Raw genomic sequence first — 16,135 nt, 5'->3', positions numbered from 1 at the left:
ACGTGAGATTCCCAGATATAGGAACAGGGAACACTCCTGGGGTCCCCCACCTTCCCCAGGGCAGGGGCAGTGAATCAGAGGAGCCACGGGATGGGCACAGGGATGGGGTGGGAATGTTTGGGCAGGAAGAGGAGAGCCCAGGCTCACTCTGCTCTCTCCCACGCAGTGACATCCTCGTGCTCCCCAGGGAACTCCAGCAGGCCCTCGTCCCCTGGCAGTGCCCTCCATGCCAGCAGCCCCGGCACAGCCCAGAGCAACTCCAAAGCTGCCATGAACTCCTCTGGCTTCAACTCTTCAGGGTAAGGCAGGGGGGCCCCACAGCTCACAAAACCAACCCAGGGCATCGGGGGGTTGTGGGGAAAGCAGTGGGATCTTCAGGAAGAACAGGAAAGCTTTTAGAGATCCCAGCAATGTGGGGTGTTCTTGTGTGAAGCTTCAAGTGTAACGTCTCAGGGACAGGGTGGGATTGCTGGGGTGTCCTGTGCAGGGACAGCAGTTGGATTTGATGATCCTGGTGGCTCCCTTCCAGCTCAGGATATTCCATGATTCTTGAGATGTGGCTGTTTTTCTGCTTGAAAATGAATAGTCAATCAAGTTTTGCCTGAAAAACTGTGCTGGGTTAAAAAAAAAAAATTGAAAGAACCAACCCCAAAGTGATTAGAAACACTGTCCTCACCTGACTCCTGCGTGAAGGAAGCAGAGGCAGGTTTATTCTGCTGTTCCTGCTTGGATAACCCACCCACAGCCAGTTTTCTCTCCTGCAGTGCCACCCAGAGAGCTCTGCTGTGAGCAACTCTTCCACAGTGGCACAACAAGGATTACTTTTTCCCCTCCACCCTGCCTTTAGAGGCTGCAAAAGCATTAAACCAGACACGGGGGCTCAGAGCCCTGCTGGCTGTTTCCCTGGGGGCTCTCTGCACTTGTGATTTCTGCTGCATCACCTCGAGGATGCTGAGTTAGGGAGGCACCAGAGCAGAGGGGTTTACCCACAGCTCTTGGGTCACCCTGTGCCATGAATCCCCCTCCCTCTATGCTGTCCCTGCAACACAGAATTTGTTGCTTGGAGTGAGGTTTTGTTATAGAAGCAGGGAGTGGAAAAGACCATTCCTTGAAAAATACTTCTTTTTTTGTTTTAATACTAAAATAAGTTTTTTTTCAAAACGTTCTGACACAAAAAAAAAGAGAGAAACTATTTCTGCTTTCTGGCTTCCCCCACTCCTCATTTACCTCGAACTGAAACACTTTTATCACCTCTGGTTTTAGTGGAAACATTAAATGAAACAGAACTTTTTTCCCAACAAAATCTCCTGTGATTTAAAAAGAAAAAGGCCAGGTAGCAGCTGAAATGAGGAAGATCTTGTTTAGAAACAAGGGGGGGTTGCTATGATGCAATACAAATTCTGATTTCTTTCCATGGCCTTGGATATGGGAATGGTGCTTCTACACTGGAACATGAATGGGAATATCCATGAGAGGCCCAGATGTGGGTGATCAGTGTCCCTGGGAGCCAGCACACTGCACAGGGGCTGTGAAAGGAGCAGAAGGATGTGATTTATCCGCTCGCAGTGCCCAGCGCTCACTGCCTGCGATCAACCCGCAGCACGGCCTGAGCCCCAGTAGGGCTGCGAAGGAATTGGGGCTGACTTTTCCTCCGAGGTGAAACCGCTGTTTTTCCGTGTTGCAAACAGATCCTGGTACCGATGGAACCAACCCACCTACCTCCACTGAGACGCCTCCTCCGCCAGGGCGAGAGCAGCTCTGCCACCGGGCCGTGGACCAACGATGCTCGGGGCCTTCCAGTGCCTTCCACCGCTGCCAGCGCAGCCTCGCGCCAGGGCCCCCCAGCAGCGGGGCTGTGCAGGGACTCAAACTGCAGCCCAGCCCTTCCCCGAGGCCCCCCCAGCCCCACAGTGACATTGTCCCCCTTCCCCTCAGCCCCCACAGTGCCACTGTCCCCCTGTGCCCGGCTCCAGGGCGAGCCCCTGCTTTGCTGTCCTCGCATGGCTCCTCTGCTTGCAGCTCCGCATCCTCCCGGGCGGGATTCCCGTGTCAGGACTCTCCTCTCTCTCTGTCCCCGTCCCGTTCCAGAGCTTCCCAAAAGGAAGGAGGGTCCCTCCTGCTCTTCCTGTCACGCACAGCCCCCAAACTGAGCCGAGGTTTGAGTTCATTTCACCGCAGCCCCGTGGCTGGGTGGGAGCCTTGGTTTTCCCCAGGCTCCCGATCCACTTGCTTTGCGCCTCCTGCTCCCTTTCTAAAGGTGCTTTTTGTTTTTTTTCCCCCTTCCTTTTTTTTTTTTTTTTTTAATTAAGTATTTTAGAGCCTTCTTATTTTTTCCTTTAAAAAATACCAACCAACCAACCAACCAAAAAAACCTGTCTTTTGCAAAACTTGTGTCCAGGTCTTGTTATTGCTCTAAACCTTGGGGGAAATTCTGATTCCATGAACACAAATGAGATTTGTGCTGATTTGGTGGGATGAGGATGAGTGAGCACTGATTGTCTTCATAACCTTTGCCTGCACATTTTACCCAGTAATTCCTGCTCTTGGGAGCTGAGCAGTAATTTGGATTTTTCCTTCAGAGTCTGGTGACTTGGTCCAGACTTGCAGAGGTTTGTGAGCCTCTTGCGCAAAAGACACCACAAACAACATTAAATCAGTTATTTCCAATACTCCATTTACAATTTACTGTACCTCCATATACTCTTAGAGCCTTGAGAAAATACATTAAATCCAAATCTGGCTGTTAACTGACAAGAACTTCTGGGGTCTCAGGAATTCGTCCAAGTAATTTGCTCCCACCTGCAGAAACTTTGGAATAGTGTTTCTGAAAGCTGGGAGGGAAATCACCAATGTCTTAAAAGCTGAATAACGGCACCTGCACGTTGATATTTCTGCTGAGATCATGTGCCAGGTGTTGTGCAAACACGTCCTGAGGGTTCATCTCCTCCACAAAGTTTATAAGCACAACGACAAATCCCTGGGATTTATTGATAAACCGGCCCTGAGTGGGAAAACAAACACCAGCAGTTTGTTTGCTCCACAAAAAGCTCCAGTTGGAAGGGAAAGAGCTCCATTCCCCTGCCGTCCAGGAACGCTTCCAGCCTTGCAGGAGAGCATCTAAGGGATTCAAAGTAAACAGAGCAGGAAATCCCAGCTTTCCAGGACCAAGAGTCACCTCCCACAGCCACAGAGAAACAATGCAGGGAGCAATTGCTCCGTGTGAGAACTCGGTGACCTCCTGAACAAGCTGAGCTGTCACCAGAGCAGCTCCTGTGCCTGGACCACTCCGTGCTCTCTGTCCCTGCTCTTCTCCAAGGAGAGCTGCGTGGCAATTCCAGCTGCAGACCAGGAGCTGGGATACCCCATAAATTGGCATTTAGCAGTGCCCAAGTTGAAGCAAGGCTGGGGAGAGCTTCAAAATTAACAATTTGCTGTTATTATTTAATTTCTTTTATTGTTCATTCATTTCTTTCCTCCTCTGATTTCCCCCTGTGAAGAGAGTGAGTGCAAGCTGGGAGAATATTCCTTCTCCTTCCCAGGTTTCCCTGTGGCCTGAAGGGAGATTTTGAGCATTTCTCAGTGTCCAAATGATGCCACCAAGTTCCTTCATCATTCCTGATGCTCACAGCCTTGGGATTTGCAGCTCTGGTAGAATTACATGGATCCTAACAGTCCAATTTAATATCCTAGCTTCAATTCAGGCTCAGATTTGCAGATGCCAGCAGGGATTAATGCTCAAACTGCAGTGGGACACCCTTTCTCAGAGCAGGAAAGGAGACAAAACCCAGCAAGTTTTAGCTCAAATATAAGAGCAACCTATAATCTACGATCCAATTAAAAGGATATTTGAATGTCTAACTCTGAGGAGCCTCCTCTGGAGTGCAGCACACACGAGGCAGACCTTGGGTACCACGGAATGGCTCTCATGCCCTCGGTGGTTTCACTCCCAGTGCAGAGCTCTGGCTGTAGAGAAAATCTGCGTTGTTTGGGGGCCACAATCTCCGATTTTGAAGTAAATTGAGTCAGGAGTGACACAGTGCTTACACCGAGGTGGCTGGCAGGGGTTGGCGGAAGCACAGCCCTGTCCTGGTTACTCACTCCTAGCCCTGAACTTGGCCCCAGCTCAGCTCCTGGCTCACTCATCCTGTTCTGCACGTTCTGTGTCACATCTCCCTGAGCCCCGAGTGTCCAGCACCACTCCCAGCCCCGGACCCAGCCTATCCCGAGCTTTCTGACTCCTGTCTCAGCCTCCCCTCCCTGCCACCAGCACAGGACAGCACCAAGGTGGTCCCTGTGCCCCCACCTGGTTGAAAGATCGAAAGAGAACTCCAGGACACTCGGGGGAAAAAAAATAAATGGAAAAAAGAATAAAGGGGGAAAAAAAAGGACAACAGCACCTCCCCGCTTGCGTGATCCAGCTTTATTCTCCATCACCAGAATGGAAAACACCCAACCAAAACAAAGTCTGGGCGCTCTCCGGGGCGGCTCCAGCCGGGCGAGCCGAGGCTGGGCGGAGGCACCACCCGCCCGTCCCCGCTCCCCCGCCCCGTTCCCCGTTCCCTGCCCGCCCTGCCCCGGCTCCGGCCCTGCCCCGGGGCTCGCAGCTCCGCTCCGCGCATCCCTGGCCGCCTCCGGGGCAGGTAAAGCGGGGCTGAGCGAGCGGGGATGCAGCGGAGCATCCCCGGGGGATCCCGCGGGGGCCGGGCCGGGCAGGGCGGGGCAGGGCAGGGACGATAGAAAAGCTCCGGGAGCGGCGGCACCGCCTCCCCGCCCGGGCAGCCCCAGCCGGGCGCAGGTGCCGGGCACGCAGAGCCGGAGCGGGGTCGGTGCCGGAGCGGGGTGAGGATTTGGGGGCGCTCAGGGTATCGGGGACCCCCCAACCCCGTGCCGAGCTGGGGTCCGGTCCCCCCACGTGTCCTGGTTCCCGGGGGCAGAGACGCTTTGGCAGCGGGAGGGTTGGGATTGTGGTTTTCCCTTCGGGATTTGGGTATCTGGAAATGGTGCTGAGGGGGCTCGGGAGGGCGCGGCGCTCACGGGCGGGGGGGACGAGGTTTGTTTTGCTCGTTTCGGTTGTTTGCGGGGCTTTTCCCCGCTGTCGGGGTTTTCCGTGGATGTGCTGGGGTGGACACGGAGGATGGTGTGGATGAACATGGCTTGCTGAGGGGGCTGCTGCCCTCCTCACGCTGTCCCTCCGTGTCCAGCAGGATGGTTCCCATCGTCCTGGAGGTGACCTGCAGCTTTGTCACCTGGCTGTGTCTGTACGGCTGCTTCTGCCGCTGGAACAGGCAGCGTTCCTGCAAGTGGAGCTGCCGCCTGGTCACCCTCCTGCACGGGCTCATTGTCACCTGCCTCTCTGGCTACGTCGTGTTCCTGGATGGCCCCTGGCCCCTGACCCACGCAGGTATGTGCAGAGTCTCACCTGTGCTCACCTGTGGCTCTGTCACAGGTGGAGGGAGGGGCTGATTTCCTCTCCTCTTCCAGGTGTGTGTTGGGAGCAAAAATTTGTTTAATTCTGCTGCTTCTTTTTCTCTCACTTCTCGCTGTTCATCCTTTTGTTCTTTGGTTTTTTTTTTTTTGTTTGTTTGTTTTTTTTTTGTTTATCTGTGTACAAATTGGAAGCTTTCAGGTTGGCAGCTTGAGTTTATTGCAGCATCAGGCGTAGCAATGCACGGAGAACAAAGTGCTTTCACATCGTGAAGGGTGTACTAACTCCTGACATTTGGCTGCAGGGTTTTGGTGGCTGGTTTCTATCGTTAAATCTCAGATAGTGCTGCTGATGGAGGCCTGGCTTTTTTAAAAGGCCAGAAGCAGCAGTGGGGCAGGCTGGGGTGTGAAGGGGAAGTAGAACCAAATATCCTTAATTCTTGGCACTTGGCCTATAGGATAAGGCTGGAAATTCAGGAGGAGAGAAGCATACTTGACCTGTACTGGTCTATAAAGTAGAAAAATATCTTTAATACGACCCCAGGCTTATGCACATCTTCCATTCCAGGTTCACCAAACACCCCTCTCCAGATCCACGTGCTGTCCCTGACCTTGGGCTACTTCATCTTTGACCTGGGCTGGTGCCTGTACTTCCAGACAGAGGGGGACCTGATGCTGCTGCACCACACCCTGAGCATCTGTGGCATGATCCTGGTGCTGGGGCTGGGCAAATCCGCCACGGAAGTGAACGCTGTGGTGTTTGTCAGTGAAATCACCAACCCCCTGCTCCAGACCCGCTGGTTCCTGCGGGAAATGGGCTCTTACCACACCGCCCTGGGAAAAGTGGTGGATTTCCTCTTCGTGCTCCTCTTCCTGGTGCTGCGGATCGGGGCAGGAGCGTGGATCGTGTACGGGATGGTGACGTCCCCTGAGCCCAACTGGCTCCTCAAGGCTGGGGGCCTGGCCATGTACGTGGTGTCCTTGGGGTTCATGGTTGAGATTTGTCGCTTTGTAAGGAGGAAAGTGTGGAAAAAACCCCCTTCCCTGGACACACAGTCTTTCCAGGAGTAGGAATGCACCTGTGGAAACTTCCTGGCTGCTCGTTAACGGGTTGTGGAGGACAATCCCCTGCGTTTGGGGCCTGGCTGCTGGAGCTTGTTCCTGTGAAAAGAACTCCTAAAAATGACAAGGAATTGACTTTCTGCTGCCCCTGGAGGAGATGGATCGGCGCTAGAAACATGGAAAAGCTGAGAGGAGAGGGATTTGAGTGGAAACCTGAGGAAGCTGACGCTGATTCCCTGACTTCTCCAGCAATGGTACAGTCTCGAGGAGGGTGGCAATGCCAGACCTGATCAGTCTGCAACCAATAATTGCACAGTCTGTATGTTCTGTCCTCATTTCCAAGGTACAGTTATTTGACAGCGTAGAGAAAATCAAATAAGAAAAAATGCCATTTTCCTGCCAGTGGGGCTGGGTAAGGGGAGTGACCTGGCAAAGGTTTCCTGAGCCTCGCTCTCCTTAATCCTGGATTTGGACAATGTGCTTGGCTAAGTACTCGAGTGAAATCCTCTGAACACGACTGAAGTGCTTGCAGGGGTGTAGTGGAGCTGTCCTTTGAGAGTGTGAAGTGATGGTACTCGAGGGGAGGCAGTGTTTTACCTCGTGGTTTTTAATGATACATTTCCTTTTCTTTTTTTTAACGCATTGGGGCAGGTGCTGATCTCAGAGCAGAGTGATTTCTCTGGGACTGACTCAGGTCCTCACAAACAAGAGTCAGGAATTAGACTTGTGCCAATAAACTCCACGAGCAGGTGTTGGCCTGGACTTGGATTGCTTAAGATGAATAATCAGGCTTTTTGTGGGAGAGGGAGGATGGCAAAGAGCCCCTCTGGATGCTCTTCCTGTCCTGGGGTTGGCTCATTTACAAGCCACTTAAGCAGAATTCTTGGCTAATGAGTCAAATATGTGACAATTTCCAAGGGTGGCAGTAATGTTTAGGCAGATCTCAGTGTGACATCTGCTCCACACCAGCAGGCCTCGGAGCATGGAACAGCTCTCTCATTTTCTTTACCTCTCAGAATCGTGTTCTGACATTTTCCCTGGGGTTTTAATGTGAATTTCCCTCTGTTTAAGGCCACAGTTCAGATTTAGTCTCCTCTAAAAGCCTCACTGAGAGCTGAGAAGCAAATGCAGGGGTGAGGGAGGGGAGCAGTGTGGATGCAGCTCCTCCACTCCCCTTATCTCACTGACTTTGGCTCTGTTCAGAGCTGATATCAGCCTTTGGCTGGGGCTCCTCAAGGTGTCTGCAGAGATTAAAAAATGACCTGAAGTAACCTCAGTTTTGACACATCCACTGAAAGCATTGCAGCTGTGAACCCAGGCAAGTTCCTGGGCCAGTATTTTTAGGAAAGCAGGAGCCATAGTGGCCTCCTGAGGTGTGGGCACCTGCCCGGGTCACTGTGCTCTTCCAAAAACTCCTCTGAGTGAAGGGAATTCTAATAAAGTCATGTTCTCTTTTGAAAAAGAACCGATTGCTGTGATGTTCTTTTGTTCTGGGTCTTGAGGAGGCAGCCAGAGCGAGGGCTGAGGCAAAGGGGCTTGAGGGAAGGCTGAGGATGCCGAGTCACTCATTCCCTTTGTGCAGTTCAGGAAGGAGAGAGGGGATGAGGAAATGAGTCCAGGAGCTCTGGAGGTCAGGCTAAAGCTGTGAAGGGCAGGTGAGGGTCAGCTGAAGCTCAGGTTTGTGAGCAATGCACCCACAACCTGCCTTGCCAATGAGTCAGTGCTGCAGGGAGCTTAAGAGCCACCAAACTGAGGGGTTTGCTCTCGGTGGGTGCAAGAATAACCTGTTGGGGAAGATGAAACAGGGAAGCCTTATAAATATGATTGCCTGACAAAAGATTTTGGGAATATGAAAACTATAAGCGACATCGAAATGAAAGCCACCTTTGAGATACCAAGTCTTAGTTACTGAACAACTGGAAAACAATGGTATGGCCGACTGAAGGTAATCCCCTCTTGATTGAACAATACCCTCTGCTTGCAGGCAGGTCCAAGGGTCAGAGCAGACCCTACTAGCTCAGCAGAAGGGGTCCAAAGAGTAGTTTTTAGAAGTTAAGATGTAACACTCTATGGTAATATAAGAACTCTTATAGGCTGTATGTAAATGCTATAGGATTTGTATCTTGTATTAGATTGGTTAGTGACAATTAGAATATTCAGTACAGAAGATGATTTATTGTATTGTAACCAGGACTTCAGACACTCTTACTATACTCTCATCTCTACACACATTCTCTCTCACTACTTCTTCACCCTCATTCCTCTCTCTTCCTCTCTTTACTTACCCGCTTACTCTCTTGCTCTCTTGGGCCTGCTCAGAGCTGCCAGCTGCAGCTCTAAGCAGTGCCCCTGTACCCACGCCCTTTGCAATAAACCGCGTGTTCCAAGATCTGACTGCAGAGATCTCTCGTCACCGTCCGTCACCGCCCGGTCCAGACTGAACCCCAAGCTCCCGAAGAACCTACATAACCTAAATTCTGGCCATGGTCTCCTACATCCCAAGGGGCTTTTATTTTTACTCTGCCTCTCTGTGTTGGGTTTCACTGGGGCAATGACCAGTTCAGAAGGGTTGCAGGGTGACTTGGCTATGTTCTTTTTGGAGAAGCGATCAAAAGCATGAGAACATCTTGGGGGTTATAAGATGTCCTAAAGTCACCGCTGAGTGGCTGTTTCTGGCTGGGAACCTGCTCCTAATGGGCCAGGACTCTGCTGTCTGGAGTGGAGGAGAGCCTGGGTTGGCTTCCAGCAAGGAAATGCTTTTCCTTCAGCTGAGGGACAGTATTGGGGCAGTATCCCAGTGCACCCAGGTGGCTTCTGTGCAACCAGAGTTACCTGGGGAGGTTTGAAGCAAAATAATTGCTCTCGGCTGCTCATGTGCCACATCTCACCCAAGCAGAGCTTTAGTGCTAAACCCTCTAATGTGATCCTAGGAAATCATCCAGCTCCACTATCCCACTGTATTTCTTATTTCAAAGAATGGGATTTTTAATGCAGGTGTCTGCTTTTCATCTGTCAAATATCCTTGAGGGCTTTTACAGTCACAAAAACTGGGTTTTAGCAACGGCCTGTTGAACTCCCAGGTTTCCAGTTTGTGTTTATTCCCAGTTTAATTGTGGACAAGGAGTTTCCCAGTGGGGGTAAGATAACAAATACATTCTGTGATGCTTTTCAGTGCTGTGAGCTCTGGTTAGAACAGGTCCAGGAGATCAGAGGAAAGGATGTGCAGCTGGGGGAGGCTGTGGCTGTACTAAATGAGGCAGCAGTGCGCAAACAACTGTTTGCAGAGGTTCCTGCCCTGAGCTGTTTTGCTGAACTCTGTTCATCTGCAGGCCCAACGAGCCAGTGCAGCACAGCCCATTGAAATGGCTGACTCTGCACAAAGCAAACAGGAAAATTGGTGTATAAACTGCACCTCACTTCTGGTACAATCCACAGGGAGATGATTTCACTTGCCACCTTGCACCTCACCGCGCAAAGTCTGTGCTAGAGAAAAAGCCAACCCACAACTTCTCTGCGTTGCACCTCCTGCATTAAATGGTCTGTGCCTTGTTAGGGCTTTCAGGGCTCTTATGTGAACATCTCTGGTTTTCTTCCTGGCTGCTCATAGAATCCCAGAGTGGCTTGGGTTGGAAGGGACCTTAAAGATCACCTCATCTTGTTCCAAACCCCCTGCCACTATCCCGGGTTGCTCCACAACCTGCTCTTGGACACTCCCAGGGCAGCCATAGCTTCTCTGGGAATTGCATCCCAGCCCCTCACCACCCTCACAACCAAGACTTTTTTCCTCATGTTGCATCTAAACGTGCTCCTAATGTGAAAACATCAGCCCTATAATGCTCTGTCTGTCCATGCTTTTCTTTGACCTAAGCTAGATATTAAACCAGCTCCCTCTCAGGTGTTACTGATGCTACTGGAGGGCCAGAAAAGGTGGAGGGAAGCAGGATGAGACCTCAGATTTGTCAGAGGAGCAAATGCACTGTTAATGCTCGTGAGGACGTGCTGAAATAGCAGAAGGATGAGCATTTTGTAGCAGCAGGAACCTGTACCTGGCCTAAACTGGAAAAGTAAGATCTGTATCTTGTTGAATACCCAGCTGAAAGCACTAATTAGAAGCGCTGTAATAGGCAAGTCAAGCCACTCCCAACGCCTGCATTTCAAAAGGTAAAACTTGACGGGATGAAGAAAAAAGCCAAACCCACGATTTTGGGTGTGAGAGGTTGTTTTGACTGTAACTTATGAAAGGTGGAGGAACTTTTGTAGCTGTTTTAGGTGTCCTGCTTAAACCCTGAATTTGGGATGTGGAAGGCAGGAGAGAGAATGGGCAGCGCTGAATGCCTGCAGAGAGAAGAAATTGCTGGGCTTCGTAACTGCTGCCTAAGTGGGGATGGAGGGGATGTCCAGGACAGGGTGTGAGCTTTCCCAGGCTGCTGCAGCTGACAAAACTCCTCGGGGGATGTCACCTTGGACCTGCTGCTGCACTGGCACAGCTCTGAAGCTCTGCAGAAGGGTCTGTACTCGTCAGGCACTGCCCGGCCGTGAGGAGAGCAAACCCCGGGTGTGCTTTGTGCCTCTTATCTCTGTGGTGATTGGAGCGGGGGTGGGTGTGGGACTGATTTCTGTGTCCTCGGGCTACAGCGATGCTCCCTGTGCCCTGTGGGGACACGACCGGGTCTGGGGGGGCCATACGAGGAGTGGCTGAGGGCACTTGGCTGGTTCCACCTGGAGGAGGCTATTTGGGGTCTGTAGCTTCCTCCTGAGGGGCAGCACCAATCTCTGCTGTTTGATGACCGGGGACAGGACCTGAAGGAATGGCTGGAGCTGTGCCAGGAGAGATTTAGGTTGGATATTAGGAAAAGAGGGTGGTGGGGCACTGACCAGGCTCCCCAGGGAATGGTCACGGCCCCAAGGCTGCCAGAGCTCCAGGAACGTTTGGACAACGCTCTCAGGCACAGGGTGGGATTGTTGGGGTGTCTGTGCAGGGCCAGGAGCTGGCTCACGATCCTTGCCCATCCTTTGGAATTCCGGGCATTCCATGACGCAACAAGGAGGGCAGGGATGCTCTGGTGTGGGGCGGCTTCCGAGGGATGCGCTGCGAAGCCGCGGCGACTGCGGGTCGCCCTTCCCACCATCCTGCCGCTCTATTCCCTCCTCCCTCCTTCTCCTCCTCCTCCTCCTCCTCCTCATCCCCATCCCCATCGCTGCCGTCCCTCCTCCCGGCCGCCAGGTGCCCCTCGGCCGCCGCTCGCTCCGTGTTCCGGGGCGGCCCCGGCAGCGCAGCCCGGCAGGTGGGTGCTGGGGAAGGGTCCTGTCCCTGTCCCCGTCCCCGGGGGATGCGGGAGGGACAATGGGGTGGGCACGGGGGCCGCTGCATCCCGCGGGATGCGGGAGGATGGGGCGGGCGCGGCGCAGGCGGTGCCCCGGGGCTGCGGTTCGTGCTGTTGGTACGGTCCGTGAGCTCCTCCATTTTCCCGTTTGGACTGAAAAAAAGGTGGATAACGGGATAGCGGTGCTTTGCTGGAGGTGCCCGTCTGGTTTTTAATCGCTTTCGGGCTGTTCTGCACCGGGTTTTTAGGCACGTGTGTTTATTGTAGAGGCTGCTTTCATTCAGGGCCTCATTGCTACGGGTGATACAAATTATAATCTCTTTTATGTATAACAGATATATTGGATATATTATATGCAATAATATAAAATAATATATAGGGAAATACATAATTTTATATATGATCATATTTTATTTATTTTTTTAGTTTTTATATGTATATTATATAGAATTATTTATTGTTCTATAATTATTGCTGGTTTTTAAATGATACTGGCCTTTCTAGTGTGCATATACTGTGTATGCTGAAGACAAATCACAGGATGGTTTGGGTTGGAAGGAACCTTAAAGATTATCTTGTTCCACTCCCTGCCATGGGCAGGGACACCTTCCACTATCCCAGGATGCTCCAACCTGGCCTTGGACACTTCCAGGGATCCAGGGGCAGCCACAGCTGCTCTGGGCAACCTGTGCCAGGGCCTGCCCACCCTCACAGGGAAGGATTCCTTCCCAGTATCTAATATATACTTACCCTCTTTGAGTTAAAGCCATTAAATGTTGGTTTTTGATGTGCAATTGGAAGAAAGCTCCCTGCTTTCTTCCTGAGGGAACGGCTGGAGCTGGGTCAGAGAGGTTTAGGCTGGATTTCAGGGAAAGGTTCTTCCCCCAGAGGGTGCTGGGCACGGCCCCAAGGCTGCCAGAGCTCCAGGAGCATTTGGACAGCACTCTGAGGCACAGGGTGGGATTGTTGGGGTGTCTGTGCAGGGCCAGGGGCTGCACTGGATGATCCCTGTAGGTCCCAGCTCAGGATAGTCTGTGATTTTTTTCCAGGGGATGGAGAAATATCTTTTTCATGAGCAAGTGTGGAAAGCACCTCAATAGTTTTAAAACTCATTCCTCTTCTTTCCACCAGCCTTCTCCAGCTGGTCAATCCCTTTTGCCACATCAGAATTCTCCTTCCCTTATTTGCCCTGAGTGTGGACCTCGAGTACCAGGGATGTGAATGGAAATTCCCGCTCAGAGCAGTTAATCCCATCCCTATTTCATCTCCCCATGTTCCCAAGGCCCATTAAAACATAATGGTTTTGTTTACCCAGCCTCCAGTCATTCCTGGGAATGCTCCAACAGGCCAAACAGGAAGGTTGGGCTTTGCAGCTGTGACTCCTCATCCCGTGAGGTCCCTCTGGTGCTCCCCAGCCCTGGGAGTGGGGCCAGCGTTGGGCAGCAGGTACCAGTGGTGCTTTGGCTGTTGCACAACTGGAAACTCCTGTATCAAAGCCTGACTCAACTTCTTTGCTGCACTTCCCTGACAGCTCAGGAGGAGTCAGACACACATTCCATGGGAAGGCATTATATGAACGAGGGGTAGAATAGAGTAATGTGTATTTGGAGGGTTTGAGCAACACCCACAAGTGTTTATGTGCTTCAGTTTTGTTCTGGCAATTTGTCTTTTGCTTGTTTGAGAGATTATTGCACAGCGTGTGAGGGAAGATGTATTAAAGAAATACTGCTGAAAAAAATCTTTATGGTCATAGATTCTTACTCTTTTGCATCCAAAAGATTTGGAGGTTTTGGTGCCAGTAAGGATGAAATGAAGTCTGCAGAAAGGAGAGCAAAGTGCTTTTCACACAGTTCCTCTGCAGAGAAAAATCTGTCAGGAGCAAGCAGCCCCATCAGGAAGCAGCTCTGCCCACTCGGGGCTGGGATGGTTACGGAGCAAAGCCGTGCTGGGTTGTGCTGACACCGCCACAGGCTCGACCTCCTGCTCACTTTGTCTTTCTGACCCCTTCTGTCCTGCTGTTCCCAGGACAGGATGCTGTTCCCGCTGCCCCTTCGTGCAGCCTGCAGCCTTCTGGCCTGGTTCTGCCTCTACAAGTGGTTCTGCCACCGCTACAGGCACCGCAACATCGAGTGGAGCTGCAGGCTGGTCACACTGACCCACGGCATCCTTGCCACCTGTCTGTCTGCGTACATTGGCTTCATCGATGGCCCCTGGCCCCTGAGTCACCCAGGTGAGTGAGGAAATCGGTGATCCCACCTCCCCCAGGGGTTCTCCTACACCTCAGTCCCCAGCCTGCTTGAGGGATGATGGTTGCAGTGATATCTGAGCTGCTTTCTGGTGGAAAGCCCCAGAGGAATGGAGAGCCTGGCACTGCATTTGCTGGTGTAATGCCCCTCCCCAGCTGCACTTTGGCAGAGCGTGTGACCTTTTGTGTGGCCATTACGTGTGTGCAGCTGCTGGGCTAACAACCGTGGTATTGTGACTTGGGGGACTTCTGTGGCTGAACTGTCACCAGTGCGAGCCAACACCAGCCTGCCAGCGCTGCAGGTGAATACCCCTTCCCCATCTCACATCCCGCTCAGTGCCCCCACGCTTTAAAGCTCTGTTTTTCTGTTTCAGGGACACCCAACACAACCCTTCAGGTGCATGGGCTGTGCCTTAGCTTGGGCTACTTCATCTTCGACCTGTGTTGGTGTGTGTACTTCCAGACGGAGGGTGCCCTGATGCTGGCCCACCACCTGGTGAGCATCGTGGGCATCGCCGCCTCCTTGGCCCTGGGCGAGTCGGCCGCGGACGTCAACGCCGTCATCTTCGGCAGCGAGATCACCAACCCGCTGCTGCAGGCCCGCTGGTTCCTCAAGGAGCTGGGCCGCTACCACACCTTCACGGGGGACGTGGTGGATTTCCTCTTCGTGGTGCTCTTCACCGGCGTGCGCATCGGGGTGGGCGCCTGGCTGATGTACTGCGAGCTGGCCTCGCCCAGGCCCCGCTGGTACATCAAGCTGGGCGGGGTCATCATGTACGTGGTGTCCTGGGCGTTCATGGTCAGCATCTGCCGCTTCGCCCGGAGGAAGAGCATGAGGAAGTACCAGGCCTGGAGGAGCCGCAGGAACCGCGAGCTGGGCTTGAAAACCAACGGGCACCTCAAAAGCCACTGAGTGGATGCTGAGCAAAGACTTCCTTGAGTTCACGGGCTGGCAAGGAGGGGGATCATGCCTGAAATGCCACTGTCGGGAGAGGAGCCAACGCACGTTAGCAATTCTGGAGCCAAATTTATCCCTGGCGTAACTCCACTGAAATTCATGGAGCTATGCCATGGATTCACTGGATCTGCAGCGTTTGGCCTGGCAGAGGCTGGCTCGGGGTGTACGTAAGCACAGCCTGAACGATGAGTGAAAGAAGGGCTAATTTTATAGGCTAAACATGACTAGTCCAGCAGTGCAGGTGTAAATAGTGATGTCTGTAGCCAACTCCTTCAGGATCTTGGAAGAGAGGAGGAGGTAACACTAGGTCTCCATGTCCAGTGTCCTGTGCGGTCTAGGCAGCTAGAGTGACTCTTCATGCTGGTAGGAAGAAGCATGTTCTAGTGTTGCATCCAAGCTGGGATTCCTGGCTCTTCCACCATCTCGTTGTGTGACCTTGGGCAAGTCACACAACTCTGACTCTGTGCCTAATTCCCCCTCTGTGACTTGGGGGTGATGGAGCCGATCCATCTGTTATGCACTTTCAGATTTTTACTTGAGAGGTGCTATATAATGCAAAGTGATGGTTGTTATCTGCACTTGGTTCATTATCCCTGTGTTTCCCTTGGGAGAAACTACTTTGGTGGTTGAGCTAGAGTGAGACTCTAGAAAAATCAGTATTTTAGGTAGGTTGTTGTTTCCTACCCTTTCTAACTCCTTTTAATAACTTATTTATTAACATATTGATAACTTATTTTTCTGTAGTGTCCAGAAGCTCTAATCAGCACTGGCGCCGTACAGGACTAGGTGCTCTGTGAACACACCCAAAGACACAACCCCAGAAGGGAAAGTTTTTCCTGATTTTTCCCTCTTCATCCTTGACTGTTAAAACTCCCCTACAAACACTGCTTTTAGATCCTTGGGTGACCAGCACACTCCATTTTGAGAAGCCCCATCAGGGCTTGCCAGTCAGGGGTTTTCTTGCTGATCAGCCGAGCCCTGATTTTGCCTGCAGAACCCCAAAATTCCCTCAGCTGTGCCCCAAATCCAAATTGGGTTTTCTGGTTGCCCAGCTCCAGATCTGCCCAGTGGAAGCCACAGACTGACCTTGGCTCTCCTTCATCTGAATTGATGCTTTGACCC

At 52.1% G+C, this 16,135-nt stretch overlaps 3 protein-coding genes across 4 annotated transcripts in view; all 3 read left to right on the top strand.

The window, feature by feature from the left end:
* POU2F3 (POU class 2 homeobox 3) overlaps nucleotides 1-1,728 on the top strand; it is a gene marked incomplete at both ends in the record, with an annotated part of 38,677 nt that extends 36,949 nt beyond the window's left edge. The window contains 2 exons of the mRNA XM_082296865.1: nucleotides 167-299; nucleotides 1,689-1,728. Coding sequence (XP_082152991.1) covers nucleotides 167-299; nucleotides 1,689-1,728 — 173 coding nt within the window. The remainder of the gene's footprint in view (nucleotides 1-166; nucleotides 300-1,688) is intronic.
* A 3,477-nt stretch (nucleotides 1,729-5,205) lies between these two features.
* Nucleotides 5,206-13,848, top strand: LOC309582014 (TLC domain-containing protein 5-like; the record flags this gene model as incomplete). 2 transcript variants are annotated; one of them, XR_014227082.1, is made up of 3 exons in its annotated part: nucleotides 5,206-5,401; nucleotides 5,993-6,829; nucleotides 13,836-13,848. XR_014227082.1 is itself a non-coding variant. In XM_082296983.1 (2 exons), 2 exons carry the CDS (start codon nucleotides 5,206-5,208, stop codon nucleotides 6,493-6,495), a joined length of 699 nt encoding a protein of 232 aa, XP_082153109.1. In that variant the 3' UTR covers nucleotides 6,496-7,005. The 2 variants fall into 2 exon arrangements, 1 of the variants encoding a protein (XP_082153109.1); XM_082296983.1 differs by lacking the exon at nucleotides 13,836-13,848 and having other exon boundaries at nucleotides 5,993-7,005.
* LOC309582013 (TLC domain-containing protein 5-like) lies at nucleotides 13,842-14,968 on the top strand (the record flags this gene model as incomplete). The annotated part of the gene is made up of 2 exons (XM_082296982.1): nucleotides 13,842-14,040; nucleotides 14,430-14,968. The coding sequence occupies 2 exons, from the start codon at nucleotides 13,842-13,844 to the stop codon at nucleotides 14,966-14,968; spliced, it is 738 nt and encodes a 245-aa protein (XP_082153108.1).
* Nucleotides 14,969-16,135: the final 1,167 nt, after the last annotated feature.

This window comes from Coloeus monedula (assembly GCF_965178545.1).
Source record: "Coloeus monedula genome assembly, chromosome: 25".
Taxonomy (NCBI): domain Eukaryota; kingdom Metazoa; phylum Chordata; class Aves; order Passeriformes; family Corvidae; genus Coloeus; species Coloeus monedula.
The sequence above is the reverse complement of the archived record's forward strand: the minus strand, read 5'-3'. Positions and strand labels throughout refer to the sequence as shown.